The sequence below is a fragment of the Armigeres subalbatus genome, chromosome 3, assembly GCF_024139115.2.
Source record: "Armigeres subalbatus isolate Guangzhou_Male chromosome 3, GZ_Asu_2, whole genome shotgun sequence".
Classification (NCBI taxonomy): domain Eukaryota; kingdom Metazoa; phylum Arthropoda; class Insecta; order Diptera; family Culicidae; genus Armigeres; species Armigeres subalbatus.
Genome location: NC_085141.1, coordinates 40,601,272 through 40,614,807, shown reverse-complemented (window position 1 = coordinate 40,614,807; position 13,536 = coordinate 40,601,272). Strand labels below are relative to the sequence as shown.

General features: G+C 43.1%; 1 protein-coding gene across 7 annotated transcripts in view; it reads right to left on the bottom strand.

Annotated features, from left to right (window-relative positions):
• The window catches only part of LOC134224947 (G protein-activated inward rectifier potassium channel 3-like), a 494,447-nt gene that overhangs the window by 35,187 nt on the left and 445,724 nt on the right, over positions 1–13,536 (bottom strand). For 4 of the 7 annotated variants that reach the window (XM_062704608.1, XM_062704606.1, XM_062704612.1 and 1 more), the window contains 4 exons: positions 5,923–6,112; positions 5,734–5,858; positions 5,413–5,515; positions 4,898–5,258 (listed from right to left, as the gene is read on the bottom strand). In XM_062704608.1, coding sequence (XP_062560592.1) covers positions 4,939–5,258; positions 5,413–5,515; positions 5,734–5,858; positions 5,923–6,112 — 738 coding nt within the window. In that variant the 3' untranslated portion in view covers positions 4,898–4,938. The remainder of the gene's footprint in view (positions 1–4,897; positions 5,259–5,412; positions 5,516–5,733; positions 5,859–5,922; positions 6,113–13,536) is intronic. The other 3 variants (XR_009983117.1, XM_062704609.1, XM_062704607.1) reach the window with 2 other exon arrangements.

The window sequence follows — 13,536 nt, the reverse complement described above, 5'->3', positions numbered from 1 at the left end:
ACGAATATTCCTTCAGGAACTTGTTCAAGAATTCTTGAGGAAATTTCGTCCTAGAACTTTTCAAGGAATTCCAAAAGAGTTCTTAGAAGAATTTCTTGAAGAATTTTCGGGAAAACACCTTAACGATTCTCCCAAGGTTTTCTTAAGCAAATTTCTGAAGGAACTTTTTCCGAACTAATTCCTGAGAGAAATTTCAGAATATAGCTGAGAGAATTTTCGAAAGACGTTCTGGAATTCGTTTTCGGAGGAGTTTTTGTAGAACTCCTTGAGGTAATATCCGAGGGAATTCCTGGACGAATCTCCATAGGATTTTTTGGAGAATTACAAAAAAAAATCCTGGAGAAATCTAGGAATTACTTCAGAAATACCAGTAGGTATTTCCACTGAAATTCTATTAGAAATTTCTTCATAAATTCCTTTGAGAATTCCTCCGGAAATTCCTTCAAATATGCTGATTTCAACAGCAAATTCTTCTGTGTTGAGTAGGAAAATTCTCCAAAGTACTCTATAAAAAAATTTCGAAAAAATTTCAAAATTTCCACTTGGATTATATTGATTACATCAGAGGTTCCCAAACTTTTTGGATATGCGACCCACCTAGCAGAATCCCAAATTGGTTGCGACCCACCAGGTACAAATGCATTGATTTTTATAAATTGGATAAAAATGAGTTGGCGTTAGATTGAACAAATCATAATAAATTGCTTCAAATCCCATCATTGTATTTTTGTTTTTTTGAATTGGATGTGGAATTTGATTGGATTTGGATGGAGTTTGAATTGGTTTTGAACTGGATTTGGATTGGATTTTGATTGGATTTGCATTGGATTTGAATTGGATGTAGATTTGATTTAGATTGTATTTCAATTGGATTTGGAAATTAATTAGATTTGGATTGGATTAGAATTAGATTTGGATATGATATTGATTGTATTTAGATTGGAATTGGATCGAATTGGTATTGGATTTAGATCGGATTCAAATTAGATTTGGATTTGATTTGGATTGGATTTGAATTAGATTTTGATTGGCTTTAAATTGGACTTAGATTTGGATTTGATTTGGATTGGATTTGAATTAGATTTTGATTCGATTCGAAATTAAATTGGATTTCAATTTTTATGGATTGGATTTGCAATAGATTTGGATTGTATTTGGATTGGATTTAGATTGGATTGGATTTAAATTAGATTTGAAATTGAATTGGATTTGAATTTGATATGGATTGGATTTGGATATGAATTAAACTTGGGTTGGATATGATTTGGATTTAGATATGGATTTGATTTAGATTAGTTCTGGATTGGGTTTTCATTAGATGTGGATTGTATTGCTTTTTGCATTGAAACTTTTCGTTTCGTCACTGAAACCATTGACACTTGTCTTCAGCGACTGCTTCCGCGATAGAGCATTTGCACATTTTATTCACTCATACATCTATATTGCTGTCAAAATATGCATTTGACAATTAAATTTTCAGCTAAAAGCTCTATTTTTTGACACCGATGCACTCATACAACCAATCGACATCAGTTGTCAAAAATTCGGGAGTACCAACTTGACCACTATCTCCTTGTCGCCGAGTCTGGCGCTGAGTCCTCGGCGCGGAAACCCAAAGGTGGGAATAAAATTTTGGGGCTTATGCGCAATATTGAACTTCATTCTATTTGCCATTGTCTTTCGCGACCCACCATTGATCAGCTTACGACCCCCCTGGGGGTCGCGACCCACAGTTTGGGAAACCATGGATTACATTGTAGATTCTACAAATTAATTAGATAATGAAACAGTTTTCGGTTGCGAATTGAATTTTGGAAAAAATAAAACAAATAAATTAAACAACTAACACTGAAAAAATCTGAAGGTATTACTGAAAGAATTTCGTAGGCATTGGCATGAAGGCATTTTCGATGGAATTCCTACAGGAAGTTCTGGAAGAATTCTCGGAGAATATTCTAAAGGAATTGCTGGAAGAAGTTCTGAAGAAATTCCTTAGGAAAATTAGGAAGAAATCCCTTATGCTGGAAGAATTTATTTGAGGGATTCATAGAACAATTGCCGAAGAAATTCATGAGGAGGTATTCCTTTAAAAAATTGAAGAGTTGCTAAACAGTTTTTGAAGAAACTCCAAATGGGATTTCTTGAGAAATTTATTAAGAAATATCCGAAGAAATTCCTTAACGATTCTTCTAAGGAATTCTTAACAACATTTTCGTAGAAATTACTGAAACAATTTTTTGTATGCGTTCCATAAGGAATTTCCTGAAGAAATTCGTGAAGGATTTTCTGAAGAAATCCGTAATGGAATTTCTGAAAGAATTTTCGGAGAAATTTTGTAAGACATTTCCGGAAGAATACATGAAGTATTCTAAGGTTTTTTATTGAAACTTTTCGGAGGAATATCTGGAGGAATGTACTAGGAAATATACCAAGTGGTTTTAGCGCTTTGGGGATGTATTCATGCCTTCACAAAGGCTTATGTGCCACAACAAACATAATTTGCGAGTCACCTACAGGCAGTGTTGTCTTACACTCTGTTGAAGAAACTCTGCTCTTTGATTTTACTTTGATGGACATTTAGAAAATTCAAATAGCCTTCTATTAGTTGCACTTACTTAGTTAAGATTGTAAAATCGTTTGGATGAAGTAAAATCGAAGAGCAGATTTTTTTTTTGCACAGTGTATGGGACAACACTGCCTACAGATTTAGGTGCCCGACTGAATGAGGCTTTGGCATAGACGAATTCCAAAGACCATTTCAACATTTTTTGTATTATTCTACTTAGGGTCGATTTCTTCACCTCCGCTTAGGCCTTAAACCATGTTTAAGCGTATGGGTAAGCACCGCTGAGGAGTTAAGCGGAGGTGAAGAAATTGGCCCTTAGTAGATTAAATCAACTAGATACAGCCTAATTCAAATTCACAACTAATCAACCAACCAATTCATTATCCAATGTTTGTCACCACACTGTCTTAGAGGCACCATCACTTGAGGTAGATTTGAAATTGAATTCTGACGAGTTCTACCTCAACAACATTCTAACAACTAACGAACAACAACAATCATAACACGAGCTTAGTACTATTCCAATCAATTCCACCACGTTGTATTGTCTTACAAATACGTATTTCGTCTCTGTAAGGCCATCTTCAGTGTCTCTTATTTTACTCGACTCGACTCAAGTTAATTGATTTTTTCATTGCGATTAGTCATCGGCGTGGCAAAATTATGATCGGCGGCGCGCCGACCCAAAATCGCCGGCGGCGGCGGCGTGAGTAAAACCACCGGCGGCGGCGGCGCGGCGCGGCGGCGCACAGGTCTACTTTGAATCCCTTTAAAGTAGGTTTCCGCGCCTCTTGATTAAAGGCTTCTGAGCCTCTTGTAGATAGGCTTCCAAGCCTCTTGAAGGCGGTTTTCGAGTCACTTAAAAGGAGGCTTCCTTTGCATCTTGAAAGGACGCTTCTGAGCCTCTTGATAGTATGCTGTCAAGCCTCTTGGAAGAAGAATTCCGAGTTTCTTGAAGCGAGGCTTCCGAGCATCTTGAAAGGAGGCTTCCGAACCACTTGAACGTAGACTTCCGAGCCTTTTGAAAACAGTCTTCCAAGCCTCTTAAACGGAGGCTTACGAGCCTCTTGAAAGGAGGCAACCTAGCCACTTGAAAGGAGGCTTCCGAACCTCTCGAAAAGAGTCTTCCGAGCCTCTCGAAAAGAGGCTTCCGAGCCTCTCTAAAAGAACCTTCCGAGCCTCTTGGAAAAAGGTTTCAGAGCTTTTTAAAAGGAGCCTTCTGAGCCTCTTGAAAGGAGGCTTCTGAGCCTCTTGAAAGGAGGCATCTGAGACTCTTGAAAAGGGGCTTCTGAGACAAGAGTTGAAAGGAGGCTTCCGAGCCTCTTGAAAGGAGGTTTTCGAGTCTCTTGAAAGAAGGCTTCCGAACCTCTTGAAAAAAGGCTTCAGAGCCTCTTGAAAGGAGGCTTCTGAGCCTCTTGAAAGGAGGCATCTGAGCCTCTTGGAAAAAGGCTTGAGAGCCTCTTGAAAGGAGGCATCTGATCCTCTTGGGAACATGCTTGAGCGCCTCTTGAAAGAATCTTAAAAGGAGGATCTCGAAAGGAGGCTTCCGAGCCTCTTGAAAGAATCTTAAAAGGAGGCTTCCGAGCCTCTTGGAAGGAGGCTTACGAGCCTCTTGAAGGGAGATCTTCGAGCTGCTTGAAAGAAGGCTTCCGAGAAGCGTAGCAGGATGCTTCTAATCCTCTTGCAACGAAGCAAACGAGCTTCAGTAAAAAAAAAAAATCATTTCGTTCATTCGACGTTTTGTTCGTTTGATCTTTTGTTCCACAGTCCTTCATACATTGTGCTGATTGTGGAAGGCAGGATTTAATTGGGATTAATTCATCGCATATTATGTACAATATAAATTTTTGAAATAAAAAATACAAAAAACTTTATCGATGAGTTTTGATTGGAATTGTAATACGTCCACCATTATGCATTTTTATCCGAGGTACCCCCTATGGCCAGCGAAGGAACCCCCAGGTACATGTACCCCAGGTTGAAAATCGCTGATGTAGACAAATGATCATCACTGAATGTATTATGTTGAAACGCTTGAGAAGAATCCAAGGACTGAATTCTTTTCGGTAAAATAATTGCTAAAATGTCAGTAAAGTACATTAAATTGACCTAAAAAGTTATCTTTCAATTTTGCGTGAATGTTCTTCAAAATAGAATGTTAGTCATTTTTAGTGACAACAAAATACTAGAAACCATGTTAGAAACACCAGCTTGAAAACTTTTTACAAATTGCATTATCGCCACCAAAACTAAAGCATTTCTCTACAGACCACATGCATCCCCCCATCTATGTGTTGCTCTATCTTAAACGCAATGCTCAACATCGCTTACAGCTTATACTGCACCAAACAAGTCAGCATCAATGCCCACTGTCAGCACAGTGAGTCCATCGAGGGCTCCTTAATGGAAAGCTTGCGAAAGTTTCGCTGCTTCGGACTCGCTGTGGGCGATCCCTCGGCAAGTGCAGTCACGTTCTCGTCACCATCACCCGCCCCAACGGAACCGGACTGGACTGGAACTCTACGGCTCGGAAGCGGAGGCAATGTCGTCACAACGCCGCCACCGCCACCCTTGGCGGTGGCATTGAAATGCAGATAACCGTTGGCGAGTGAGTGTCGGCCTTTGCCGCCGGTATCTTCCGACGAGGACGAATTGTCCGATTCATCACTGGAAGAGCTGGACGACGGGACTGCTTTCGCGATACACGAGGACAAACGACAGAACAAGACGTTAAACAGTGTTTAATTTGGTAGTGGGCGAATGGGGGAAGCTTATGACAAGCATGCAGTGTGAGAAGAGAAATGAGGACGTGATGAACGGGATCGAAAGCTAGGAAAATTTCTTACCTAGCCCTTGCTTGTTGAGCTCCTTTTTAACCCGGTGCAGCTGGCGAGCGCTGCACAGTGGAGTGTCTACCTCGTACGTATTGTTGAACATTGTGTAGTCCACCTGCAACAAATGTCATAACAACCGATTAGATGTAGGAAGTAGGTCAATGACGACGATATTATTACTTTTCATCTCAGATAGATAGAGGAAGATGTGAGATTTCGAACTTCCCGCAGGTTGATGAAAAGTGAGAATGCGAGAGTGAGAAAAAATAATGCACATGCGCACGTTTGGCACATGCTCCGTCTGCAGAAATGCTATTCGAACCAATAACTCACCTCGTACTCTCCGGTGTCCCGTTTGAACGAAACAACCGACTCGAACCGATGACCCCACAGCACTTCCGACGGGAGGTAGCTGCTGCGAGCTTGAGTTGTCATACCGGTGGATTCCACTACACCCTCTGAAAGACAATATTAGTTATTGATGACATGTAAAAAAGAAAATCAACCTTTTTTTGGACGTACCGAGCATAACGACGATTTCGAACCGTTCCCGCAGCACATCCTGTGCCGAGAGGGTGTACAGCGGGCTGTCCTTATCGATCTTGTGCACTACGATCGTCGGCCAGATAAACATCAACCGCTCGTCGCCTCCGTCACAGCTCACTTCCATATTCTGCTGGTAGAAAGGCAACGTTTCGCCTTCCTTTGTGACCTGGGAAAATTGGTAATAAACTTTGAAGCATTTGATATTGAACTCAAGTTGGGAACTCGTGTCTTGTTAGAGAGTATTATCATTGGCAGTGCCGTAAATACTAAATAACCATTTTCGTAAGGCACCTTCAACCCGAATTTTTGAAAAATTTCGTTACAATATTTAAAACATGGAATGGTATACTTCACTAAATTCAAAAATCTTTGTTTGCAGATGACACCGGTCTTTCAGCCAAAGGGCGAAGCCTTCGTGTCATTTGTAGTAGATTGCAAAAAAGATTGGATATTTTTTCCACTTACTTACAAAAATAGAAAATTTCTTCGAATGCTTCCCAAATTCAGATTATAATTTTCCCACATAACCCGAGAGCTTCTTGTTTGAAACCTTCTAGCAGACATATTGGCACTATGAATGGGGTTCCAATTAATTGGTCTAGCGAAGCTAAATATTTAGGACTTCCGCAAGATCAAAAACTAACTTTTAGCAGTCTATTTAAGTGTCTATATCCACTTATAAACAGAAAATCAAAACATTGTCCTAAGAACAAACTTTTGATTTAAAAAAAAAAACAAACAAATATTTAGACCAGCCATGTTGTATGCTGTGCCAATATGGACTAGTTGCTGCAATACCAGAAAGAAGGCGCTTCAGAGGATTCAAAATAAAATTTTGAAAATGATTCTGAGGTTGCCTCCATGGTATAGTACTAATGAACTTCATAGAATCTTTAATATTGAGACATTGCAACAAATGTCCAACAAAATAGGGGAAGTGTTCCGATATCCATCCCACTGTACATATATCCATCTCATCGCTAAACAAAGAAATACGGCACCAAATTCGTCGCTTCTTTTTGTCAACATGCGTGCTCACTGCAGAAAAAAATCACAAAAATAATAAACAAACCAAATTCCTTTTCATTGCTGTGTTTTTGATGGGATGGAAATAGGAGCTATGGGATGAAGCGCCGAACCGTTCCCCTAATTTCCAATTTTAGACAAAAATCGTTGCAATCTTCTATTGCCACGATTATCTCCTTGTTATTACATATTATTATTTATTCAGACTAAGGCCGAAGTGTCCTGTGCGGTATATAAGAGTCTTCTCCATTCGGCTCGGTCCATGGCTACACGTCGACAACCACGCAGTCTACGGAGGGTCCGCAAGTCATCTTCCACCTGATCGATCCACCTTGCCCGCTGCGCACCTCGCCTTCTTGTGCCCGTCGGATCGTTGTCGAGAACCAGTTTCACCGGGTTACTGTCCGACATTCTGGCTACGTGCCCGGCCCATTTTCCCATGATTTTCGCAGTGTGAACGATGGATGGTTCTCCCAGCAGCTCATGCAACTCGTGGTTCATTCGCCTCCTCCACCTACCGTCCGCCATCTGCATCCCACCATAGATGGTACGCAGCACTTTCCTTTCGAAAACTCCCAGTGCGCGTTGGTCCTCCACGAGCATCGCCCAGGTCTCGTGTCCGTAGAGGACTACCGGTCTAATGAGCGTTCTGTAGATTGCCAGTTTGGTACGGCGGCGAACTCTATTCGATCGGAGCGTCTTGCGGAGTCCAAAGTACGTACGATTTCCAGCCACTTTTTCTCTGCTGGCATAATTTTCGGCAGTCACCAGTGAGCCCAAGTACACAAATTCTTCTACCACCTCGATTTCGTCACCACCGATGCAAACTCGCGGTGGGTGGCTCACATTGTCTTCTCTTGAACCTCTTCCTATCATGACTTTGTCTTCGACGTGTTAATGACTAGTCCGATCCGCTTGGCTTCAGTCTGATGTAGGCTTCCTCCATCTTCTCAAAGTTACGTGCCATAATATCTATGCCGTCGGCGAAGCCAAATAGCTGGACGGACTTATTGAAAATTGTACCACTCGTGTTAATCCTTGCTCTTCGTATTACCCCTTCCAAAGCGATGTTGAATAGCAGACACGAAATACCATCACCTTGCCGTAACCCTCTGCGCGTTTCGAAGGGACTTGAGAATGCCCCTGAAACTTGAACTACGCACATCACCCGATCCATCGTCGCTTTCATCAACCGTGTCAGTTTATCCGGAAATCCGTGTTCGTGCATTAGCTGCCATAGCTGGTTCCGATCGATTGTATCATATGCGGCTTTGAAGTCGATGAATAGATGATGTGTGGGCACGTTGTATTCGCGACATTTCTGCAGTACTTGGCGAATGGCAACACCTGGTCTGTGGTGGAGCGTTCGCCCATAAAACCCGCCTGGTACTGCCCCACGAGCTCCCTTGCAATTGGTGCTAGTCGACGGCATAAAATTTGGGAGAGTACCTTGTAGGCGGCATTCAGCAATGTGATTGCGCGGTAGTTGCTACAATCCAGCTTATCGCCCTTTTTGTAGATGGGACACACGACACCTTCCATCCACTCTTGCGGCAAAACTTCCTCCTTCCAAATCTTGGTAATGACCCTGTGCAGCGCTCTAGCCAGTGCCTCACCACCGTGTTTAAATAGCTCTCCTGGTAGTTGGTCAACCCCAGGGGCTTTGTTGTTTTTCAGCCGGCCAATCTCCTCCTGGATTTCCTGGAGATCCGGAGCCGGTAGAATTATGTCCTGCGCGCGTTCTCCCAGGTCTATCACCATACCGCCATCTTCGTCTGCCACATCGCGATTCAGGTGTTCTTCGTAGTGCTGCCGCCACCTTTAGTTCACCTCACGCTCGTTTGTAAGAAGGTTCCCGTTTATGTCCTTACACATATCAGGCTGTGGCACGCGGCCCTTACGTGAACGGTTCAACTTCTCATAGAACTTTCGTGCGTTATTAGCGCGATACAGTTGCTCCGTCTCTTCACGGTTTCGATCTTCCTGCTGGCGCTTTTTCCTCCGGAAAATCGAGTTTTGTCTGTTCCGCGCCCGTTTGTATCGTGCCTCGTTCTCCCTCGTGCGGTGTTGCAGCAATCTCGCCCATGCTGCATTCTTCTCCTCAACTAACTGCTCACATTCGCCGTCATACCAGTCGTTTCTCTGATCCGGAGCCACCGTGCCTAGTGCAGCGGTTGCGGTGCTTCCAATGGCGGATCGAATATCTCTCCAGCCATCTTCAAGAGATGCTGCGCCTAGCTGCTCTTCCGTTGGGAGTGCCACTTCCAGCTGCTGCGCGTAGTCTTTTACCGTCTTTTAGCCGCCCAATGTTTAGCCGCGGCGGACGACTCCGACGCGTGTTGATCACCGTCGAGAGTTTTGAGCGCAGACATACTGCAACGAGGTAGTGGTCGGATTCAATATTCGCACTGCGGTAAGTGCGTACGTTCGTGATGTCGGAGAAGAATTTACCGTCGATTAGGACGTAGTCGATTTGGTTTTCCATTACTTGATTAGGTGATTTCCATGTGGCCTTATGGATATTCTTGCGGGGGAAGAAAGTGCTTCGGACTACCATTCCGCGGGAGACTGCAAAGTTTATGCATCATTGGCCGTTGTCGTTCGATACGGTATGCAGACTATCCGGTCCGATGACCGGTCTATACATTTCCTCTCTTCCTACCTGAGTGTTCATGTCACCGATGACGATTTTGACGTCCCGCAGTGGGCATCCATCGTATGTCTGCTCCAGCTGCGCATAGAACGCTTCTTTCTCGTCGTCGGATCTCCCTTCGTGTGGGCAGTGCACGTTGATGATGCTATAGTTGAAGAAACGGCCTTTAATCCTCAGCTTGCACATCCTTGCGTTGATTGGCTGCCACCCAATCACGCGTTGGCGCATCTTTCCCAGCACTATGAAGCCGGTTCCCAGCTCGTTGGTGGTGCCACAGCTTTGGTAGAAGGTAGCCGCTCGATGCCCGCTTTTCCACACTTTCTGTCCTGTCCAGCAGATTTCCTGCAGCGCTACGACATCTAAGTTGCGAGGATGTAATTCATCGTAGATTATCCTGTCGCAGTCCCGTTACGCTGGGATATGGATACTCTGAAGTAGTGCGTAACGGTATAAATCCGGTCATATCGCCAGGCTCGGTACAACACTGAAGCTGACAATATGACGTCCCTAACCCCGAATCCCAAGGTGTCAGGCGACCCGTGCTCAGGGGATGAATGGCCTGGGGGGGTGAAACAATTAGCCAGACAGTTAACGGAGCCTGTAATGCTGGGTAGACGCTCTTTGTATTGCATTACAGAGTAAGATCTACCACACTGTGCTCTAGTTCTTACTATTCTTGTTAATACTTATGAGTAACGGTCGGAAGAGTATGGAACGACTATAATTTGCTTTTAGATGACCCATTTTTAGCTCCTTTTGGATGGACTCAATGGAGTAAATTGTAAAAACGTAACTCAACCTTAGGCTGGTTTTCAAAGCCGACGACATGAATCTCCAAGCTCCAGAGCGCTGATTAATTAGGAAAGAAGCGGATACGAATTTGGTGGATCTGCTGCACCCTCTGACTGATTAGAGCTCTGTATAAAGGTGAGATTCGGAAATGCCAAACGCAATGAAATCAGATGTCTATACAAAAACGAATTCGGAACTCCTAAGAAGAAGCAAAAATATGTTTGAACTTCAGTACCGATGCATGGTCAAAATCAGTATTATCCCACTTATTGTTGAGCCGAAACTGATTGAGGGGCGCGCCTTTGAGAGTTGGTATAAGCCATTTTTTCGAAGGGTATTAATAGCGGTACCTTAATCTAAAGAGGCCTTACATTAAGCTTGAGAAATATATGAATTAAAAATGATTACTTCATTTCTTCTCAATAGAAATGGAGCAGAAAGACATGCACTAAACAAATGACACGGGTATACTACAAAAGTTCAATAAAATGGACGCAGTGGTTCATCCCGAACAAAAAAAAAAAAATTCTGTCGCAACCTGCGAAGCCCAGCGACTTGCAGTTCCATGTTCCAAGCTTCCAATCGTGATCCTTCATTCGTCGCCTAGGTCCTTGCCAATTGTATCGAGTCGTATTATCATCTATGTTGTTCGTAATGGTTGTTTTTAAAGGCGGCTTATTGGGCCTGCGCAAACCTCCTGTCTCGTCGGAGGGCCGTCGTGTCAGGGCTGTTTAGCATCCCACCTAACACCAGGACTTGGGCTTGTACGCTTTGAGCGGCACACTGTCGCTTTGGCGGAGCCTACTTGCGGATTCATGCAGCTTTTTATAGAGGTTTAACAGGGCCCACTGTCAAACCCCACCACATCCTAGGCAGGCACCACAACTCGCAGATGGCCTGGGGAGGGATCGTCAAGCCCTTGGACATAGTCCCTGCTGTCCCTAAAGACTAAGTTTGACGTACCTGTTCCTATCGTATCACTTAGGCTAGTTACCGGAAATGAAACGTTGTTAGTGTTACCGGGGGCTGGGCATTGATCGGATGAACTTCGCTTGAGGTTGGCTAACTGTTGCTGCAGTTCCAGCAGCTCTCGTTCTAAATCCGCTCTAGACATTTCTCCGAAGTGAGGTGAAGATATCTCCATGTCGAACACAGCTGGGCCAAATGGCTTCGTTCTCACTGAGGGATAACTGTTAGCTGCTTCACTGGAGTACTGGACGTTGTTGGTTGCGATGAACGAAGAATCGAAGCTGAATTCACTGGACCTTGAACAGAACGAGGTACGAGTATTCCCCACGACGCAATGTTATTGAAGTCGTACGAACCAGCACCTGCTATAGACGTATAGGGGACATCAGCCTGTGTCGAAACTGTCGGAAGTGTACCACCACCCGAACTACCAGCGGTTGCTTTGGGGTTAATTTCGGCATTCGGCGTGGCACCGATAGGGACTTGGTTTGTCCCGGATCCAGTGGCCATGGCCAAATTTTGATTATTTATCCACCTATCAACATCGCTCAGTTTGCTTCTAGTGCTGGCATGACTTTTCCGGCTCCCACCTTTATTCGATAATTCTTCCTCCTGTATAGCCCTTCGTACTTCTTGGTAATATACCGCTTATCTCCTGCATGATCCTCTTCCGACGCTACTTTTACTCCTTCGCTAACTTCTTCTGTAGCACGGCCTCCTCTTCAACTTGTTCCACCAGCAGTTTCTCCTGTACTTCCTTTTCTTCTCTAAGAAGCTCGAGCCGTCTTCTCGCTGAATTGGTGCTGGACGTGGTTGATCGGGTTGATTCTAAACCATGTTGCAGTGCACAAGTGCCACACGCAAAACTACGGCTAACACTCTTGTCGACTCTCGCGCATGAGAAGTGAAACCACCGTTGGCATAAATCACATTGGACCATCCTTCTATCAGCTACATCTGGGCGGTCACAGGAGGGGCAACGGCCGGCGACGTAGCTTTCTTCGTCCGTCAGCTGTCGGATGACACCGCGACGCTTGTCTGGTACTCTATTCGAGTCCGACATTCCGACTGCTAGTAGCACTCACTTCGAGGTATTAATAGGCTGACCATACGTACCGTATTTAACGGGACAGTCCCGTTTTTTAGACCTTATTTTGCTGTCCCGTCGTAATCTAAAAAATCCCCAATTTGTCCCGTTTTTTCACTGATTCTTCCAAAGAGCTCCAAAATATTATTCAAACAAATTCATTATTTTAGGCAGGAATCTAAAATCAAATACAATTTTTGTTGTGTCTTTATTAGAGAGTTACAGCCCTCGACTGGCTCAAGTGTGAGATGTTATGTTATTAGTGTTGCTTTTAAAAGAATGCTATCTATGCCGTTTCGTATTTTCCATTAATCGACTTTTCAATCATTTGATTCTTTTCGAAACATTAAGAACCATTCAAAGTCTTTCTGAATAATTCTAAATATTTCTATATAATGTACTATAAAAAAATGATGGCCTACAAAATAATAATTTATAAATCAACTGAACAAAACAGAGTTTAAGGCAGTTTCAGGCCGAGGGAAAATTTGGTCGGATTAGGCTAGATTTAAGGTCCTCTAGTTCTCCGCTAGTTTACACATCAGGACCTTGTCTACAAATTTTGCCCCTATGTGTGTGGACGGGATTTATGGAATTCCGGTACGAAAAATTTGAAATTCGACCCGAATCAAAATACAATCCGGCGGAAATCTCCGATAATCCGAGTTGTAAATCAGACTTTAAATCGGCCAAGATTTTTTTTTTTACTTTCCGCTACGAAATAGCATGAGTCCCGTTTTGCAAGCACATGGGAACTAAATCAATGAACAAAATTCCCAAAGTGTGAGGCTGTCATTTAAATCAATTTCGATCAAAAAGGACTGTGAATTGATTGTATTTGTCATTTATTTATGGAAATAATTAAAATTACATTATATTGATATTCTTTCCTTGTTCAGATTCTTGTTATTCTCATCTGCAGATTTTCTACCACTTATATTCATGAAAAAGGAAAGGGATGTGGCACAGGAAATCAATGATCCCACCCTATTGCTCTTTTCGTATTTGTCTTTTGAGATTTTCTCTTAAAGCTATTTTTTCTTAGCTTTCTAATAATCAAAAG